We start from the raw sequence: 14,369 nt of genomic DNA, 5'->3' as shown, positions 1-14,369 counted from the left end.
GCAAGCCCCAACATAAAGTAGATCCCTAAATTGTTGGGGGGTGGAGTTCTCCATCTACTCCCCCAGCCCCATCACCCTTCCATCTGTCCCCTCCTCCTCCTAAGCTCCTTCAGGCTACCAGAGCAGGGTAAAGGGGCTGTAACAGGAGCTGGGCTTCAGACCTGTCTATGAAGCACTGCTCTTACTGTGCATTGCTCTTACTGTGACTATAAATACAGGAATATTAAAATAAGGCTAAAAACTGTAATCAAAGTGATCCTGAAGCATGAACCTTATTGCAGTTCTCTTACCATTTTCCCATTCAGGCCATCTCTACCCAGAGGTCCTTGGGCACCTCTATCCCCCTTGAAGCCTGGCACTCCAGGGAGCCCCGGGGGACCAGGTGGGCAGTCATTACACACATCCTAAAAGAGACAAGGTAACACTGAGAAGGGCATTAGGGATGAGACTGAGGCTCCCTTCCAGTCCCACAGACGCTCGGCATGAATTTAGCAAGGTGGTGCTATGGGCGTACCCACTCGGTCTGGGCTCCACTCAAATCAGCGATAGGCCACAGAACTGTTGTGGTACCTGAGTAGTCCATAACTCAGTATCAAAGCCAGGCTCACGGAATGGGGGGAAAGGCCTATTTCTAATGGGGAGAGAGAGAGAGGAGAAACGTGAAGCAGGAACACACAAAAATATTGTTTCTTGTTAACTTACAGATTCCAAACAGTGTCTTATCCAGCCTCCAAAGCTTGGCTGGGTCAGTGCTTGGAGGGCAGCTGTCCAGGGAAAACCCAGGAGCTGCAGGGAGTTGGGGGTGGCTCCTATTCTGTTCTATATAGGTTCTTATATCACGCTGGTCACCGTGCCTTCCAGTAGTGCATTGAGCGATATGACTACACATCTGTCACGTGTTGTTTGCTGTCTCTCATCCTCTCATCCTGCAGGTGTCTCATGCTACAACAGTGGAGTGTCTCATGCAATGTGAAAAGGAGTACTTTTGGCACCTCAGAGACTAACAAATTTATCTGAGCATAAGCTTTCGTGAGCTACAGCTCACTTCATCGGATGCATCTGCAGTGTGGTGTTTTTAACATATGAACCTGTTGCTATGAATTTATGTTAGAGAAGGCAGGTTAAAGAAAGGTGCCTTGCACTTTTAGCGGAATGTGGTGAGGTTTTTGATGGTCCTTAATTTTGGGGGAGAGTTTATGCTATAGTCTTCCCACCCCCTAGAGAAAGCAGGATAGTCAGTATTGAACCTATGTTCAGCAGAGTGGTGGCACACACTGTGGAATAACAGAGAAGTGAAGCGCTGCCCACTTGTGGTCATGAAAGATCTCTTGGCATTTGTTGCAAGAGCAGATGTGTGCCACAGTGCCCTGGCCAAATTTATCATGGGGAATTATGCTCTGTCTCCCTCAACTGTCCTTTTAAGTGTCAGCTCACTACATTATTCTTTATTTCAAAAAACACCCGGCAAGCATACAGAATTCCTAGCATTTCTGCCTGAGGGTTGGCATTGTTTCAGTGGTGGGTGAAGTGAGCCCAATATACAGAGAGGCAGTGCAGTCCAGTGGATAGGCCAGAAGGGCTAATTCTATCTCCAGCTGTGCCAGGGATCTGTTGTATGACCTTGGGCAATGCACTTTGACTCTCTTTTCCCTGCTATTGCGTGGGTTTCTGTCTGACTTAGAATATAGGCACTTTAGACCAGGGTCTGCTTCCTACTTTGTGTGTGTATGGCCCCTAGAACAATGGGGCTCTGAGCTCAGCTCAGGGGTCTCCAGGGGTTACCGTAATACAAAACATCTTCATACAGTGTACTCTGTGTAAAGATATTTGACAGGTTTCAGAGTAGCAGCCGTGTTAGTCTGTATTCGCAAAAAGAAAAGGAGTACTTGTGGCACCTTAGAGACTAACAAATTTATTAGAGCATAAGCTTTCGTGAGCTACAGCTCACTTCATCGGATGCATTTGGTGGAAAAAACAGAGGAGAGATTTATATACACACACACAGAGAACATGAAACAATGGGTTTATCATACACACTGTAAGGAGAGTGATCACTTAAGATAAGCCATCACCCACAGCAGGGGGGGGAAAGGAGGAAAACCTTCCATGGTGACAAGCAGGTAGGCTAATTCCAGCAGTTAACAAGAATATCAGAGGAACAGTGGGGGGTGGGGTGGAGGGGAGAAATACCATGGGGAAATAGTTTTACTTTGTGTAATGACTCATCCATTCCCAGTCTCTATTCAAGCCTAAGTTAATTGTATCCAGTTTGCAAATTAATTCCAATTCAGCAGTCTCTCGTTGGAGTCTGTTTTTGAAGCTTTTTTGTTGAAGTATAGCCACTCTTAGGTCTGTGATCGAGTGACCAGAGAGATTGAAGTGTTCTCCAACTGGTTTTTGAATGTTATAATTCTTGACGTCTGATTTGTGTCCATTCATTCTTTTACGTAGAGACTGTCCAGTTTGGCCAATGTACATGGCAGAGGGGCATTGCTGGCACATGATGGCATATATCACATTGGTAGATGCGCAGGTGAACGAGCCTCTGATAGTGTGGCTGATGTGATTAGGCCCTATGATGGTATCCCCTGAATAGATATGTGGACAGAGTTGGCAACGGGCTTTGTTGCAAGGATAGGTTCCTGGGTTAGTGGTTCTGTTGTGTGGTGTGTGGTTGCTGGTGAGTATTTGCTTCAGATTGGGGGGCTGTCTGTAAGCAAGGACTGGTCTATCTCCCAAGATCTGAGAGAGCGATGGCTCGTCCTTCAGGATAGGTTGTAGATCCTTGATGATGCGTTGGAGAGGTTTTAGTTGGGGGCTGAAGGTGATGGCTAGTGGCGTTCTGTTGTTTTCTTTGTTGGGCCTGTCCTGTAGTAGGTGACTTCTGGGTACTCTTCTGGCTCTGTCAATCTGTTTCTTCACTTCAGCAGGTGGGTATTGTAGTTGTAGGAATGCATGATAGAGATCTTGTAGGTGTTTGTCTCTGTCTGAGGGGTTGGAGCAAATGCGGTTATATCGTAGCGCTTGGCTGTAGACAATGGATCGAGTGGGATGATCTGTCCTATCTCGGGGCCTCTCCTTTTGCCCCTCCACCCCCACGAACATGATACAGTTCTGTGGTGACCTAGAATCCTATTTTCGACGTCTCAGACTCAAGGAATATTTCCAACACACCTCTGACCAAAATATTAACCCACAGAGACCTTCCTGCCAACACTACAAAAAGAAGGATTCTGGGTGGACTCCTCCTGAAGGTCGAAACAGCAGCCTGGATTTCTACATAGACTGCTTCCGCCGACGTGCACGAGCTGAAATTGTGGAAAAGCAGCATCGCTTACCCCATAACCTCAGCCATGCAGAACACAGTGCCATCCACAGCCTCAGAAACAACTCTGACATCATAATCAAAAAGGCTGACAAAGGAGGTGCTGTCGTCATCATGAATAGGTCGGAGTATGAACAAGAGGCTACTAGGCAGCTCTCCAACACCACTTTCTACAAGCCATTACCCTCTGATCCCACTGAGAGTTACCAAAAGAAACTACAGCATTTGCTCAAGAAACTCCCTGAAAAAGCACAAGAACAAATCCGCACAGACACACCCCTGGAGCCCCGACCTGGGGTATTCTATCTGCTACCCAAGATCCATAAACCTGGAAATCCTGGACGCCCCATCATCTCAGGCATTGGCACCCTGACAGCAGGATTGTCTGGCTATGTAGACTCCCTCCGCAGGCCCTTCGTTACCAGCACTCCCAGCTATCTTCGAGACACCACCGATTTCCTGAGGAAACTACAGTCCATTGGTGATCTTCCTAAAAACACCATCCTAGCCACTATGGATGTAGAAGCCTCTACACCAACATTCCACACAAAGATGGACTACAAGCCGTCAGGAACAGTATCCCCGATACTGTCACGGCTAACCTGGTGGCAGAACTTTGTGACTTTGTCCTGACCCATAACTATTTCACATTTGGTGACAATGTATACCTTCAAATCAGCGGCACTGCGATGGGTACCCGCATGGCCCCACAGTATGCCAACATTTTTATGGCTGACTTAGAACAACGCTTCCTCAGCTCTCGTCCCCTAATGCCCCTACTCTACTTGCACTACATTGATGACATCTTCATCATCTGGACCCATGGAAAAGAAGCTCTTGAGGAATTCCACCATGATTTCAACAATTTCCATCCCACCATCAACCTCAGCCTGGACCAGTCCACACAAGAGATCCGCTTCCTGGACACTACGGTGCTAATAAGCGATGGTCACATAAACACCACCCTATATCGGAAACCTACTGACCGCTATTCCTACCTACATGCCTCTAGCTTTCATCCAGATCATCCCACTCGATCCATTGTCTACAGCCAAGCGCTACGATATAACCGCATTTGCTCCAACCCCTCAGACAGAGACAAACACCTACAAGATCTCTATCATGCATTCCTACAACTACAATACCCACCTGCTGAAGTGAAGAAACAGATTGACAGAGCCAGAAGAGTACCCAGAAGTCACCTACTACAGGACAGGCCCAACAAAGAAAACAACAGAACGCCACTAGCCATCACCTTCAGCCCCCAACTAAAACCTCTCCAACGCATCATCAAGGATCTACAACCTATCCTGAAGGACGAGCCATCGCTCTCTCAGATCTTGGGAGATAGACCAGTCCTTGCTTACAGACAGCCCCCCAATCTGAAGCAAATACTCACCAGCAACCACACACCACACAACAGAACCACTAACCCAGGAACCTATCCTTGCAACAAAGCCCGTTGCCAACTCTGTCCACATATCTATTCAGGGGATACCATCATAGGGCCTAATCACATCAGCCACACTATCAGAGGCTCGTTCACCTGCGCATCTACCAATGTGATATATGCCATCATGTGCCAGCAATGCCCCTCTGCCATGTACATTGGCCAAACTGGACAGTCTCTACGTAAAAGAATGAATGGACACAAATCAGACGTCAAGAATTATAACATTCAAAAACCAGTTGGAGAACACTTCAATCTCTCTGGTCACTCGATCACAGACCTAAGAGTGGCTATACTTCAACAAAAAAGCTTCAAAAACAGACTCCAACGAGAGACTGCTGAATTGGAATTAATTTGCAAACTGGATACAATTAACTTAGGCTTGAATAGAGACTGGGAATGGATGAGTCATTACACAAAGTAAAACTATTTCCCCATGGTATTTCTCCCCTCCACCCCACCCCCCACTGTTCCTCTGATATTCTTGTTAACTGCTGGAATTAGCCTACCTGCTTGTCACCATGGAAGGTTTTCCTCCTTTCCCCCCCCTGCTGTGGGTGATGGCTTATCTTAAGTGATCACTCTCCTTACAGTGTGTATGATAAACCCATTGTTTCATGTTCTCTGTGTGTGTGTATATAAATCTCTCCTCTGTTTTTTTCCACCAAATGCATCCGATGAAGTGAGCTGTAGCTCACGAAAGCTTATGCTCTAATAAATTTGTTAGTCTCTAAGGTGCCACAAGTACTCCTTTTCTTTTAAAGATATTTGGGATCTTTTGAGAAGAGATGCTGTGTGAATACAAGGTTTCATCTCAAGGTAGTAACGCGAGAGGGCTGCTCTTTTCAGCTCTAAGAAGGAGGCCAGTTAGCAGTTCATTTTTCAGTGCGTCTTAATCAATAGGTAAAGATTTCTTGCCATGTCCCTAGACTGCTTAAAAATCTCTCTACTGTGCTTATGGCCATCAGCAAAGATTTAGCAGCTGCTCAGTGTCAAATACTGAATCATTTCCCATGAAATCATCTTCATGGACAGCAAAAGCCAACCTACAAACCAACATTTTCAAATGTGGGTGCTTAATGGTGGGCACCTTCATCCTCAGTTAGATACCTCATGCAAACGTGGACTGATTTTCAAAAGGCACTGAGCACCTACAGCTCAAACTGACTTAAGCAGGAGACATAAGTGCTCAGCATTTTTAAAAATTGGGCCCCTTTATTTCATAGACTATCAGGGTTGGAAGGGACCTCAGGAGGTCATCTAGTCCAACCTCCTGCTCAAAGCAGGACCAATCCCCAATTTTTGCCCCCTGATCCCTAAATGGCCCCCTCAGGGATTGAGCTCACAACCCAGGGTTTAGCAGGCCAATGCTCAAACCACTGAGCTGTCCCTCCCCCTGATTTAGATGCTTTCAGTGGCATTTAAAGCCTATCTTTAGTGAATTATGCTTGAAAATGTTTGATGCCGGCACTTCAGAGGGCCAGTTCAGGCCCCCTTAAAAGTTAAAGCAGCAACTTCGTGGCTGCTCTAACTTACACCAGCTTGTAAGGGCCCTTTGTGGGCCATTACACTGGTGGAGATTACTGGAGTGTATCTAACTCTGGCGATACCCCCTTTGGTCTCTAATGTGTCCCCAATGGCACCAGCTGACAGTGTGACTCTATGAACTGCAAATTGCTTGCAAATCTGGCTGTTTAGAATATTCACATGCACATCTGGCACTCACAGTTCAGACACATCTCTATAACGTAGCATCAGTCATCAAGTTAAAAGCAAAAAATAATCTCATTACAAAGGCAATTTCAGCCTGTACCTTGACTAAGAGATTTATGTCCTCAGGAGAAACCAGGGAGGAGGCACCCTGTGGAAAGAGAAATCTGTTGTTTAATACAAATTTAAAAAGTAGTTTTATAAAATGAGACACTGAAGGTAAATTTGCATGAAAATTCCCTGTGGTATGGTACTGATTTTCTTTGCACTATCTGGTGCTCATTGAGTCAAATATGTCTTTGTTAATGGCATTATACATTTAGTCCAGAATATAGAGATGGACTGGGCAGTGCATGTGTAGAAGATACAGATTCTGGCATTAGTTTTTATATGCAAATACTAAGAGAATGTTGTAACGAGCTTTTGCTTTCATTTATATACAGCATATTCAACTATTTTTATATTGAGCCTACCACAGATGCTTCTACCATAATCACTCTTCGCTCTTAGTTCTTGTAGCTGTTCTTCCAGTTTGAACAGCAAGCAAGCGACATTTAACTGTCACTGTAAAGGATGGGGTATATGGAGGTACTGATATAAAAGGGAGATGAGCAGAATTGTTTGGCATTTAATCTAAAAGTGAAATGACCTACTGGCTTTCCAGGAGGTCCTCTGTCCCCAGGGTTTCCAGGTAAACCCTATGGACAAGGGAAAGAAAAATCTATGAGATTAACACAATAAGACCTTTATTCTCTTCCCAGTCCTCAGACACACATACTCATGCCATCCCAGGATACTGCTCATTTGTGCATATTGTCACACAACCCTGCCAGTGTTGGAACAATCACAAACACTTCTAGAAGAACTACTAATATATCTCAATGTTGGTAATATTTAGAATCTACCTCTCTCCATCCACCTCCATCTCTGATTCACTCGCTCTCACTACCCATTCTACCATACTCCCCTCTGGTGTATTCCAGTTGATTCCACTTGAGTTACACCCCCTGGGCAAATCTGGGTCATCATGTTTTCATGGTCACTTAAGGCATAGGTAATACTTGGTCGAGCTGCAGCAGTTTCAAGGAGAGATGAATGAAGCACTCAAGACTGAGCCCAACTGGAACATTTAAAACTAAGGGCCCCGATCCTGCATCCGAAACTGCAAGATTGGGCCCTGACAGTTGGTTGCAGCACCGTTGAGTCATCATTTGTTGGAGCAGTTTGATACCAGTTTTCAGAGACGGGTGTGTGATAGAGATAGATTGAGATGAGCAATTGGCAAGGCACCACTAATATGTCAAATACCTGAGGTCTGGGCCTGGAAGGGAAAGGAAGAAGTTCTATAACATGGAAAGGGATATGTAGGAAGTGCCTCCAGAAGGGCCAGAATCTGGCAGCATTTGAGATCCTCACCCTCGGGGTGCCTGCCACTGCCCCCCTTACTTATCAGTCAGGCCTACATTTGTGTGGAGAAGTGTTCCACAGAAATGTAGGCTGGTTCATTTCAGGCAATTGCAGACCCGGGGCATTTGGCTGTATGAAATCTGGCAACATGACTGTTCTCACAGCAAGCACAGCTCTGAGATCGACATTTTCAAACTTGAGCATGGAAAGCAAGTTCTCTGAGGAGAGGCAGGGCATGGAGGGGCCTGGTCCCTCACCATCCATCAGCAGAGCTGGTGGGCTGCAGAGGGGAAGGCACACAGCACTCTCCTAGAGAGTGGCCCTGTGGCAACGCTCACTTTAGGTGCCTTGCAGCACAATGCTTCCTGCCATCCCCAGTTCTGTCAGGACTGCTCTGTGAGGCACCACTGAGTCCTGTGGAAAGGTCCTGTCCTTTTCCATTGCACACTCCTGGTCTCCACTGCTGTGTATGTTCTGGAGTGACATCAGACTGTATCGGCGATCGCCTCGCGAGAGACATCTGGCCTCAGCTGGGGTGGAAGAAATCAGAAGAAATTTCAGTTGCTCTTTTCCTGTGTCTGCATTAATACTGGCATCCAAAGAAGGGCCCTTCTGAGATCTCTTGTCTTGCTCAGGCTTATGAATATGAAACCGTGGTAATGAATGTCAGTGGGGAACAGCTGTGGTTCCCAAGGAACTGCAATTTCATTGACTGAGATGTGTGTGAAGGAGAAACTTGTCTTACAATTACTTTTTTGGGGAACTTGAGAAATGCTGGCAAGACGGCACGTTGCTTCTTACACTTTGATTCCTTGAGACAGGCAAAAATCCTGCGATTAAAAGATTAGATACTTCTGAAAGACTAAGATGCTTTAACTTTCAGTTAACTTTACTTCCCTCCTTTAGCCAAAGCTAGCTTTCTCTCTCCCAGTGGGAGCAGAGTGATGGTTGCAGGGGTGGTCAGTGCTCCCAGAGAGCTAGGCACACTCCACAGGAGAGTACCAACACTGAGAGAATCTCTGGGTCCCCCAGAAGTAAGGGAAAGTAGGAGATAATTCATCCCCTCTTCCCCATGGTGGGGTGAGGAGAGAGGGACCACAGCTAGAGAAACCCAGGTGTACGGGAAGAAAATGAGATGTTCCTCTCCAAATCCCCAGGAGGAAGAGAGAAGAGATCCATTCAGAGTCACAGGACGTCTCTTTGGGCCTACCAGGGAACTTCAATGGAGCTACACCCAATGATTGTTACATCAGCCCTTCAATTTTCTGAAGCCCTGGCATATATATTTATGGGTCTAGAGATCCTGGGATTGATTTGGGGTCCTACAATGTCACAACACCATGTTAGGTTGACCAGATCGCAAGAGTGAAATATCAGGACATATTGGGCGAGTGCGGAGCCACAGGTGCACAGCCCCGACCGGAGTCATGAAAGGGGGCGTACAGCCCTAGGAAGCTGCAATAGGGGTGTACGGCCCCTTCAGCAGTCCGCACCGCAAGCCACGGGGCAAGGACTCAAGGACTCATGGCCACAGCTCCAGCCCCCAGCAGAAGCCATGAGGCCAGGGGCATAGGGCTCCAGCTCCAGCCCCAGGCTGAAGCCACAGGACAGGGGTTCAGGATCCTGGTTGCAAAGTCAGACCCGGTTGCAGGGCAGGGGAGCGAAGGGCCCCAGGTCTAGCTCTGGCTACAGCCCCACCCGCGGTCGCAGAGCGGATGCCCACAGTCCCAGCTTCAGCGTTACACCTGAAAACAACCTGAAAAACCAAAATTGCCTGTAGATAACAGATCACAGTCGGGTTTAAAGGGACATTCCCAATCGACTAATTTTCTATTTCACTCCCAAATTTAAAATGTTACCTGAATATCGGGACAAATGGCGTCCCGATCGTACATCGCGCAGATGTCCGCCACCAGGTGCTTGCCAGTGTGGGTAAGTGAGCTGGGCAGGAGCTTAGCCGTGCGCAGCCCCGGCCTGCCCTGGGGGACTCAGCATGTGCAGAGACAGGTGCCTCTTTCCTTGGCTCTGCCATGGGCTAGGTGGACCAGTCTGCACACACTCTGCGGGGCTCAGCCCAGCTGACACTCACTTCGGGGACCTGCCGGCCGCTTCCCAGGAGCCACCCCAGGTAAGCGCTGCCGGGACACACCTGTGCGCCCTCTCCCCTCGCCTTTAGTTGAGGAGGTGAGCAGCGGGAAGCGCGGGGCTGGCCAGGGGCAATGGGGTGCACTGGTCCGCCTGGCCCTGTCCTACCAGCGTGCCTCTTCCTGTCGGGGTGGGCCTATGCTGCGCCACACAGCTCCCCTGCCCAGCACCCCCTGGATCCACTATGCCCTGCGCCCCCTGAGCCCCCTGTGCCCAGAGCCCCCCCCCACATTTCCTCTACAAATGCACACTGCTGTGCACACCACCACCCCGCCCAGTGTCCCCCCCGCCCATAGCCCCACCACAGCTGCCCAACACCCCACACAGAACCCCCCACTCGCTAGTTTCCCAATATCATAGAATCATAGAATCATAGAATATCAGGGTTGGAAGGGACCCCAGAAGGTCATCTAGTCCAACCCCCTGCTCAAAGCAGGACCAAGTCCCAGTTAAATCATCCCAGCTAGGGCTTTGTCAAGCCTGACCTTAAAAACCTCTAAGGAAGGAGATTCTACCACCTCCCTAGGTAACGCATTCCAGTGTTTCACCACCCTCTTAGTGAAAAAGTTTTTCCTAATATCCAATCTAAACCTCCCCCATTGCAACTTGAGACCATTACTCCTCGTTCTGTCATCTGCTACCATTGAGAACAGTCTAGAGCCATCCTCTTTGAAACCCCCTTTCAGGTAGTTGAAAGCAGCTATCAAATCCCCCCTCATTCTTCTCTTCTGCAGACTAAACAATCCCAGCTCCCTGAGCCTCTCCTCATATGCACCAATTACTTCTCCCTCCCTCCCTCCCAGTGCCCTTCCCCACAGCCCCACCAAGACAACTAAACAGTGCCCCACACAGACCCCCACTGCCCAGTGCCCTGACATACACAGCTCTCCCCCACTGCCCAGCACCCCCCAACAGGCCCCCACTGCCTAGCACCCCAAAACACACAAACCTCCCCCACTGCCCAGCACCCTCCACACCCTCACAGGCCAGTACCCCCCACCCCGACACTCACTCCACCACACCCTGCCCCCTTCCCTGGCCACACTCAATTGCCCTGCTGGGAGGTCTCTGGCTCCTAGGGTCAGAGCACCGAGGGGGGTCTCCAGGCGCTCCACGTGCTGCACCCACCACAAGTGTGAGCTCCATGACTCCCATTGGCTGGGAAAAGCGCCAATGGGAGCTGCCGGAGCCGTGGGGCTTGCAAGTGCCGCCAATGCGCAGAGAGCCTCTTGCCCCCCGCCCCAACCCTAAGAGCCAGAGGGACCTGAGGCGGGGAGGGGGGGCGAGATGGCGAGTCCCGGCGGTGCTTATCTGGGGTGGCTCCCGGGAAGCATCCGGCAGGTCCCTCTGGCTCGTAGGGTTGGGTTGGGTCGGGTTGGGTGGGGGGGGCGAGGGCTCTCTGCCCGCTGCTGGTGCCTGCAAGCCCTGCACCCGCAGCTCTGATTGGGCAGTAGAGAGCCGGTGCAGCACATGGAGACCCCCTCCACCTCTGTGCCTAGGGGCCACCCGCACTGCAGGCTCCTGCTGGTGGGTGGGCACTGAGAGCTGCCCCAGGAAGCACTGCCAGCGCTAGGACTTTGGTGCACGCAGTAACTCATGGTGAGCGGTTCCCGCTATCGGGACAAAGGGCATCCTGACCACTGTGCAGTCGGGACGCGGGACAAATGTCTTAAAATTGGGACTGTCCCAATAATATCGGGACGTCTGGTCACCTACACCGTGTAGAGAAGGAGAGTTACATGAAGGCGCCAGCTCTTCATGTCCCAATGTTACATTAGCCAGTGATGATGCAGTGTCACCCCCTTTAAGCATATCCAGTGCCCCTTTCCCCCTTCCACCAAGGACTGGTTCCTAGAGCTCAGCACTTGCTGATCAGCAAAGAGCTTCCTCCTCCTTTCCCAGACCAGTGTTTGTGACACAGCAAGTGTCCACAAGCCAGGGGCAGGGATCAGCTTCCCCTATGAGGCATGTGAAGACCTCCCTCTGTTTCTCACCCCGCAGAGCATCCTTTCTGTGGCTCACACTCTGGGAAGAGGTAAAACATCATCTCTTTTGCAGGGCAGTGCAACAAAAAGCCATTAGGGATCCTTGGCCCAAGATTCCTGTTTTCACTGAAGTGTCAGAGAATCAGAGAAATCATAAACCCGACAAAGTGACTTGCTATCTTGAGGCTTCCCTGGCTAGTGCAGGATTTTCCCCCAATAGTATGTCTTCTCCAGTGTCATTCTAACAGGCTCTTCTCCCACTTCCCTTGAGACATTATTCCTCAGTCTAATAGGTCTTTTAGGTCGTTCTACCAGATGTTTGACCTAAATTTTTCTTTGGTTAATTTTGTTCCATCCCTATTAATTATCTCATTGGCCCATCCTAAAGAACCAGCTCCTGGACTGATAAAGACAGGGTTTTTTTAAGGTGATATTGACTGTGGGTAGCCTTTTTAACTACAATAAACACTTAAACTCTCGCTTTCTTTACTTACATCCTGCCCAGTTGGCCCTTGTGGGCCTGGAACACCTGGTAAACCTCGAGGGCCCTGGTAAAATGAGAAGCAATAAACCTGATCAGAAATGTTGGCAGCATGTTTGTACCCCTTCCACCTAGTTAGCAGTGGCCAGATGCCTGTCTGCTGCAGAAATGGAACTCTCAGCCCATCAGCTACCAGAACCCATTTAACTAGCAACACCCGAACTGACTTCCCAGAAAAACTTAATCACACTTGGTGCTAATATAGTATCTTCCATTGAAGGAACTTTGCAGCTATCCATAAATTAAGCCTCACAACTTAAGCCCCATGGTGGGGTCGGCGTTATAGCACTTTCACGGGTGTGCACGGTTAGGCAGAGGGTGAACTGAGTCGCCCAAGGCCATGCTGCAGAGAGGAGAACATAACCCAGACATCCTGCCTCCCTGTCCCTTGCGCTAAATGATGAGCAAAAGGGACAAGATTCTCATCTCCCTGTATTAATCTCCCAGGATTAACTCCACTTGTTACATTTACACCTGTGTCAGCAGACATCAGTTTAAGATAGAATTTTATTAATATTATTTTTTGCCAAAAGTCCATCAAAGCACTTACACACCTGCTTAACTTAAAGCATGTGAGTAGTCCCAAAGTTAAGCAGGTGCTTAAGTGCTTTGCTGGATCATGGCCTAAATCTGCAGTTCTCAAACTTCAGCAACCCGAGGACCCCCATTTTGATTTTAAAATGTTCAGTGCTCCCCATACCCCACACTCGGCCCCAGGCCGTGCCCTTGCCCCACCTCTTTCCACCCTCGATCCACCCCTGCCCCTCCTGTTCCCAGCCCCTCCCCTGAGCACAGCCCATCCCCGCTCCTCCCCCTCCCTCCCAGCTGTTCTCCATAGTGCAGGAGGCACTGGGAGGGAAGGGGAGGAGTTGATCAGCAGGGCTGGCGACCCGTGACATGATTCCGCCCCTTCCCCCAAGCATACCCCATCCCTGCTCCTACGCCTCCTGCACACCTCTGAACAGCTGTTCCCCAGTGTGCTAGAGGTGCTGGGAGGGCAGCAGAGATGTTGAGGGAGGGGGAGGAGTTGATCAGCGGGGCCTGTGGACCCCCTGGAGTACCCTCACAGACCCCAGTTTGAGAAACGCTGGCCTAAATCATTTAGCTGTATCTTTCCATCATTATCAGGCAAATGGAAAATATAAACATGCCTTAACAAAATCATCAATAAACAATGCGACATTTGACTACATGGCGGTTCCCCTCTGTAAAAGCTGGGTGTAGTTAGCAAGACATACTGTACCAATGGCCCTTTGTCTCCTGCTGGTCCCACAGGGCCCTGCAAACAAACAGCAACAACACATAGATGAAAAGGCCTGCAGAGGCTGAATTTAACATCCTATGGGAGTGATTAGAGAGCAACAGGAGTTTAGACTTAATGGAAAGCATAGGAGGAGCGGTCAGGAAAAGGAACAGAAACAGCTTGGCAGGAGGTCACCCTGAAACAGATGAAGCTAGCAACAAAGAAAGTAAATGAAGGAAGAGGAGTTTAAAGAAAACAAGAACACACAGAGTGCTGTGTCCAACAGTCTTCCAGGCCGCGAGTAACCCCAGGGTATATAAAAGTATAAATGAGCCTGAGGCACAGAGCCCAGTGGGTTCACAGCAGCTGCTCATATAGGGCTGCAAGGATGCACATTTACAAGCTGTTTAATCCACCAAACTGCAATCTCCTAGTACCCATGGAGAGGGAGAGAGAGAGAGAGAAGTCCCCTTACAGTAACCAACATCAAGCACATAGAAACAACTAAGGAAACTTCCATGAGGAAATATCATCATGAGCAGAGTTCACTGCCATCTCTCCCA

The 14,369-nt window shown here is 49.0% G+C and overlaps 1 protein-coding gene across 1 annotated transcript in view; it reads right to left on the bottom strand.

The window, feature by feature from the left end:
• Positions 1-14,369, bottom strand: part of COL22A1 (collagen type XXII alpha 1 chain) — a 328,017-nt gene that overhangs the window by 30,735 nt on the left and 282,913 nt on the right. The window contains exons 41-45 of the mRNA XM_043507305.1: positions 13,807-13,842; positions 12,517-12,570; positions 7,139-7,183; positions 6,589-6,636; positions 291-404 (exon numbers count right to left, since the gene is read on the bottom strand). Coding sequence (XP_043363240.1) covers positions 291-404; positions 6,589-6,636; positions 7,139-7,183; positions 12,517-12,570; positions 13,807-13,842 — 297 coding nt within the window. The remainder of the gene's footprint in view (positions 1-290; positions 405-6,588; positions 6,637-7,138; positions 7,184-12,516; positions 12,571-13,806; positions 13,843-14,369) is intronic.

Source organism: Dermochelys coriacea, chromosome 2 (genome assembly GCF_009764565.3).
Source record: "Dermochelys coriacea isolate rDerCor1 chromosome 2, rDerCor1.pri.v4, whole genome shotgun sequence".
Taxonomy (NCBI): Eukaryota; Metazoa; Chordata; order Testudines; family Dermochelyidae; genus Dermochelys; species Dermochelys coriacea.
This window is presented reverse-complemented; position numbering and strand designations above follow the sequence as displayed.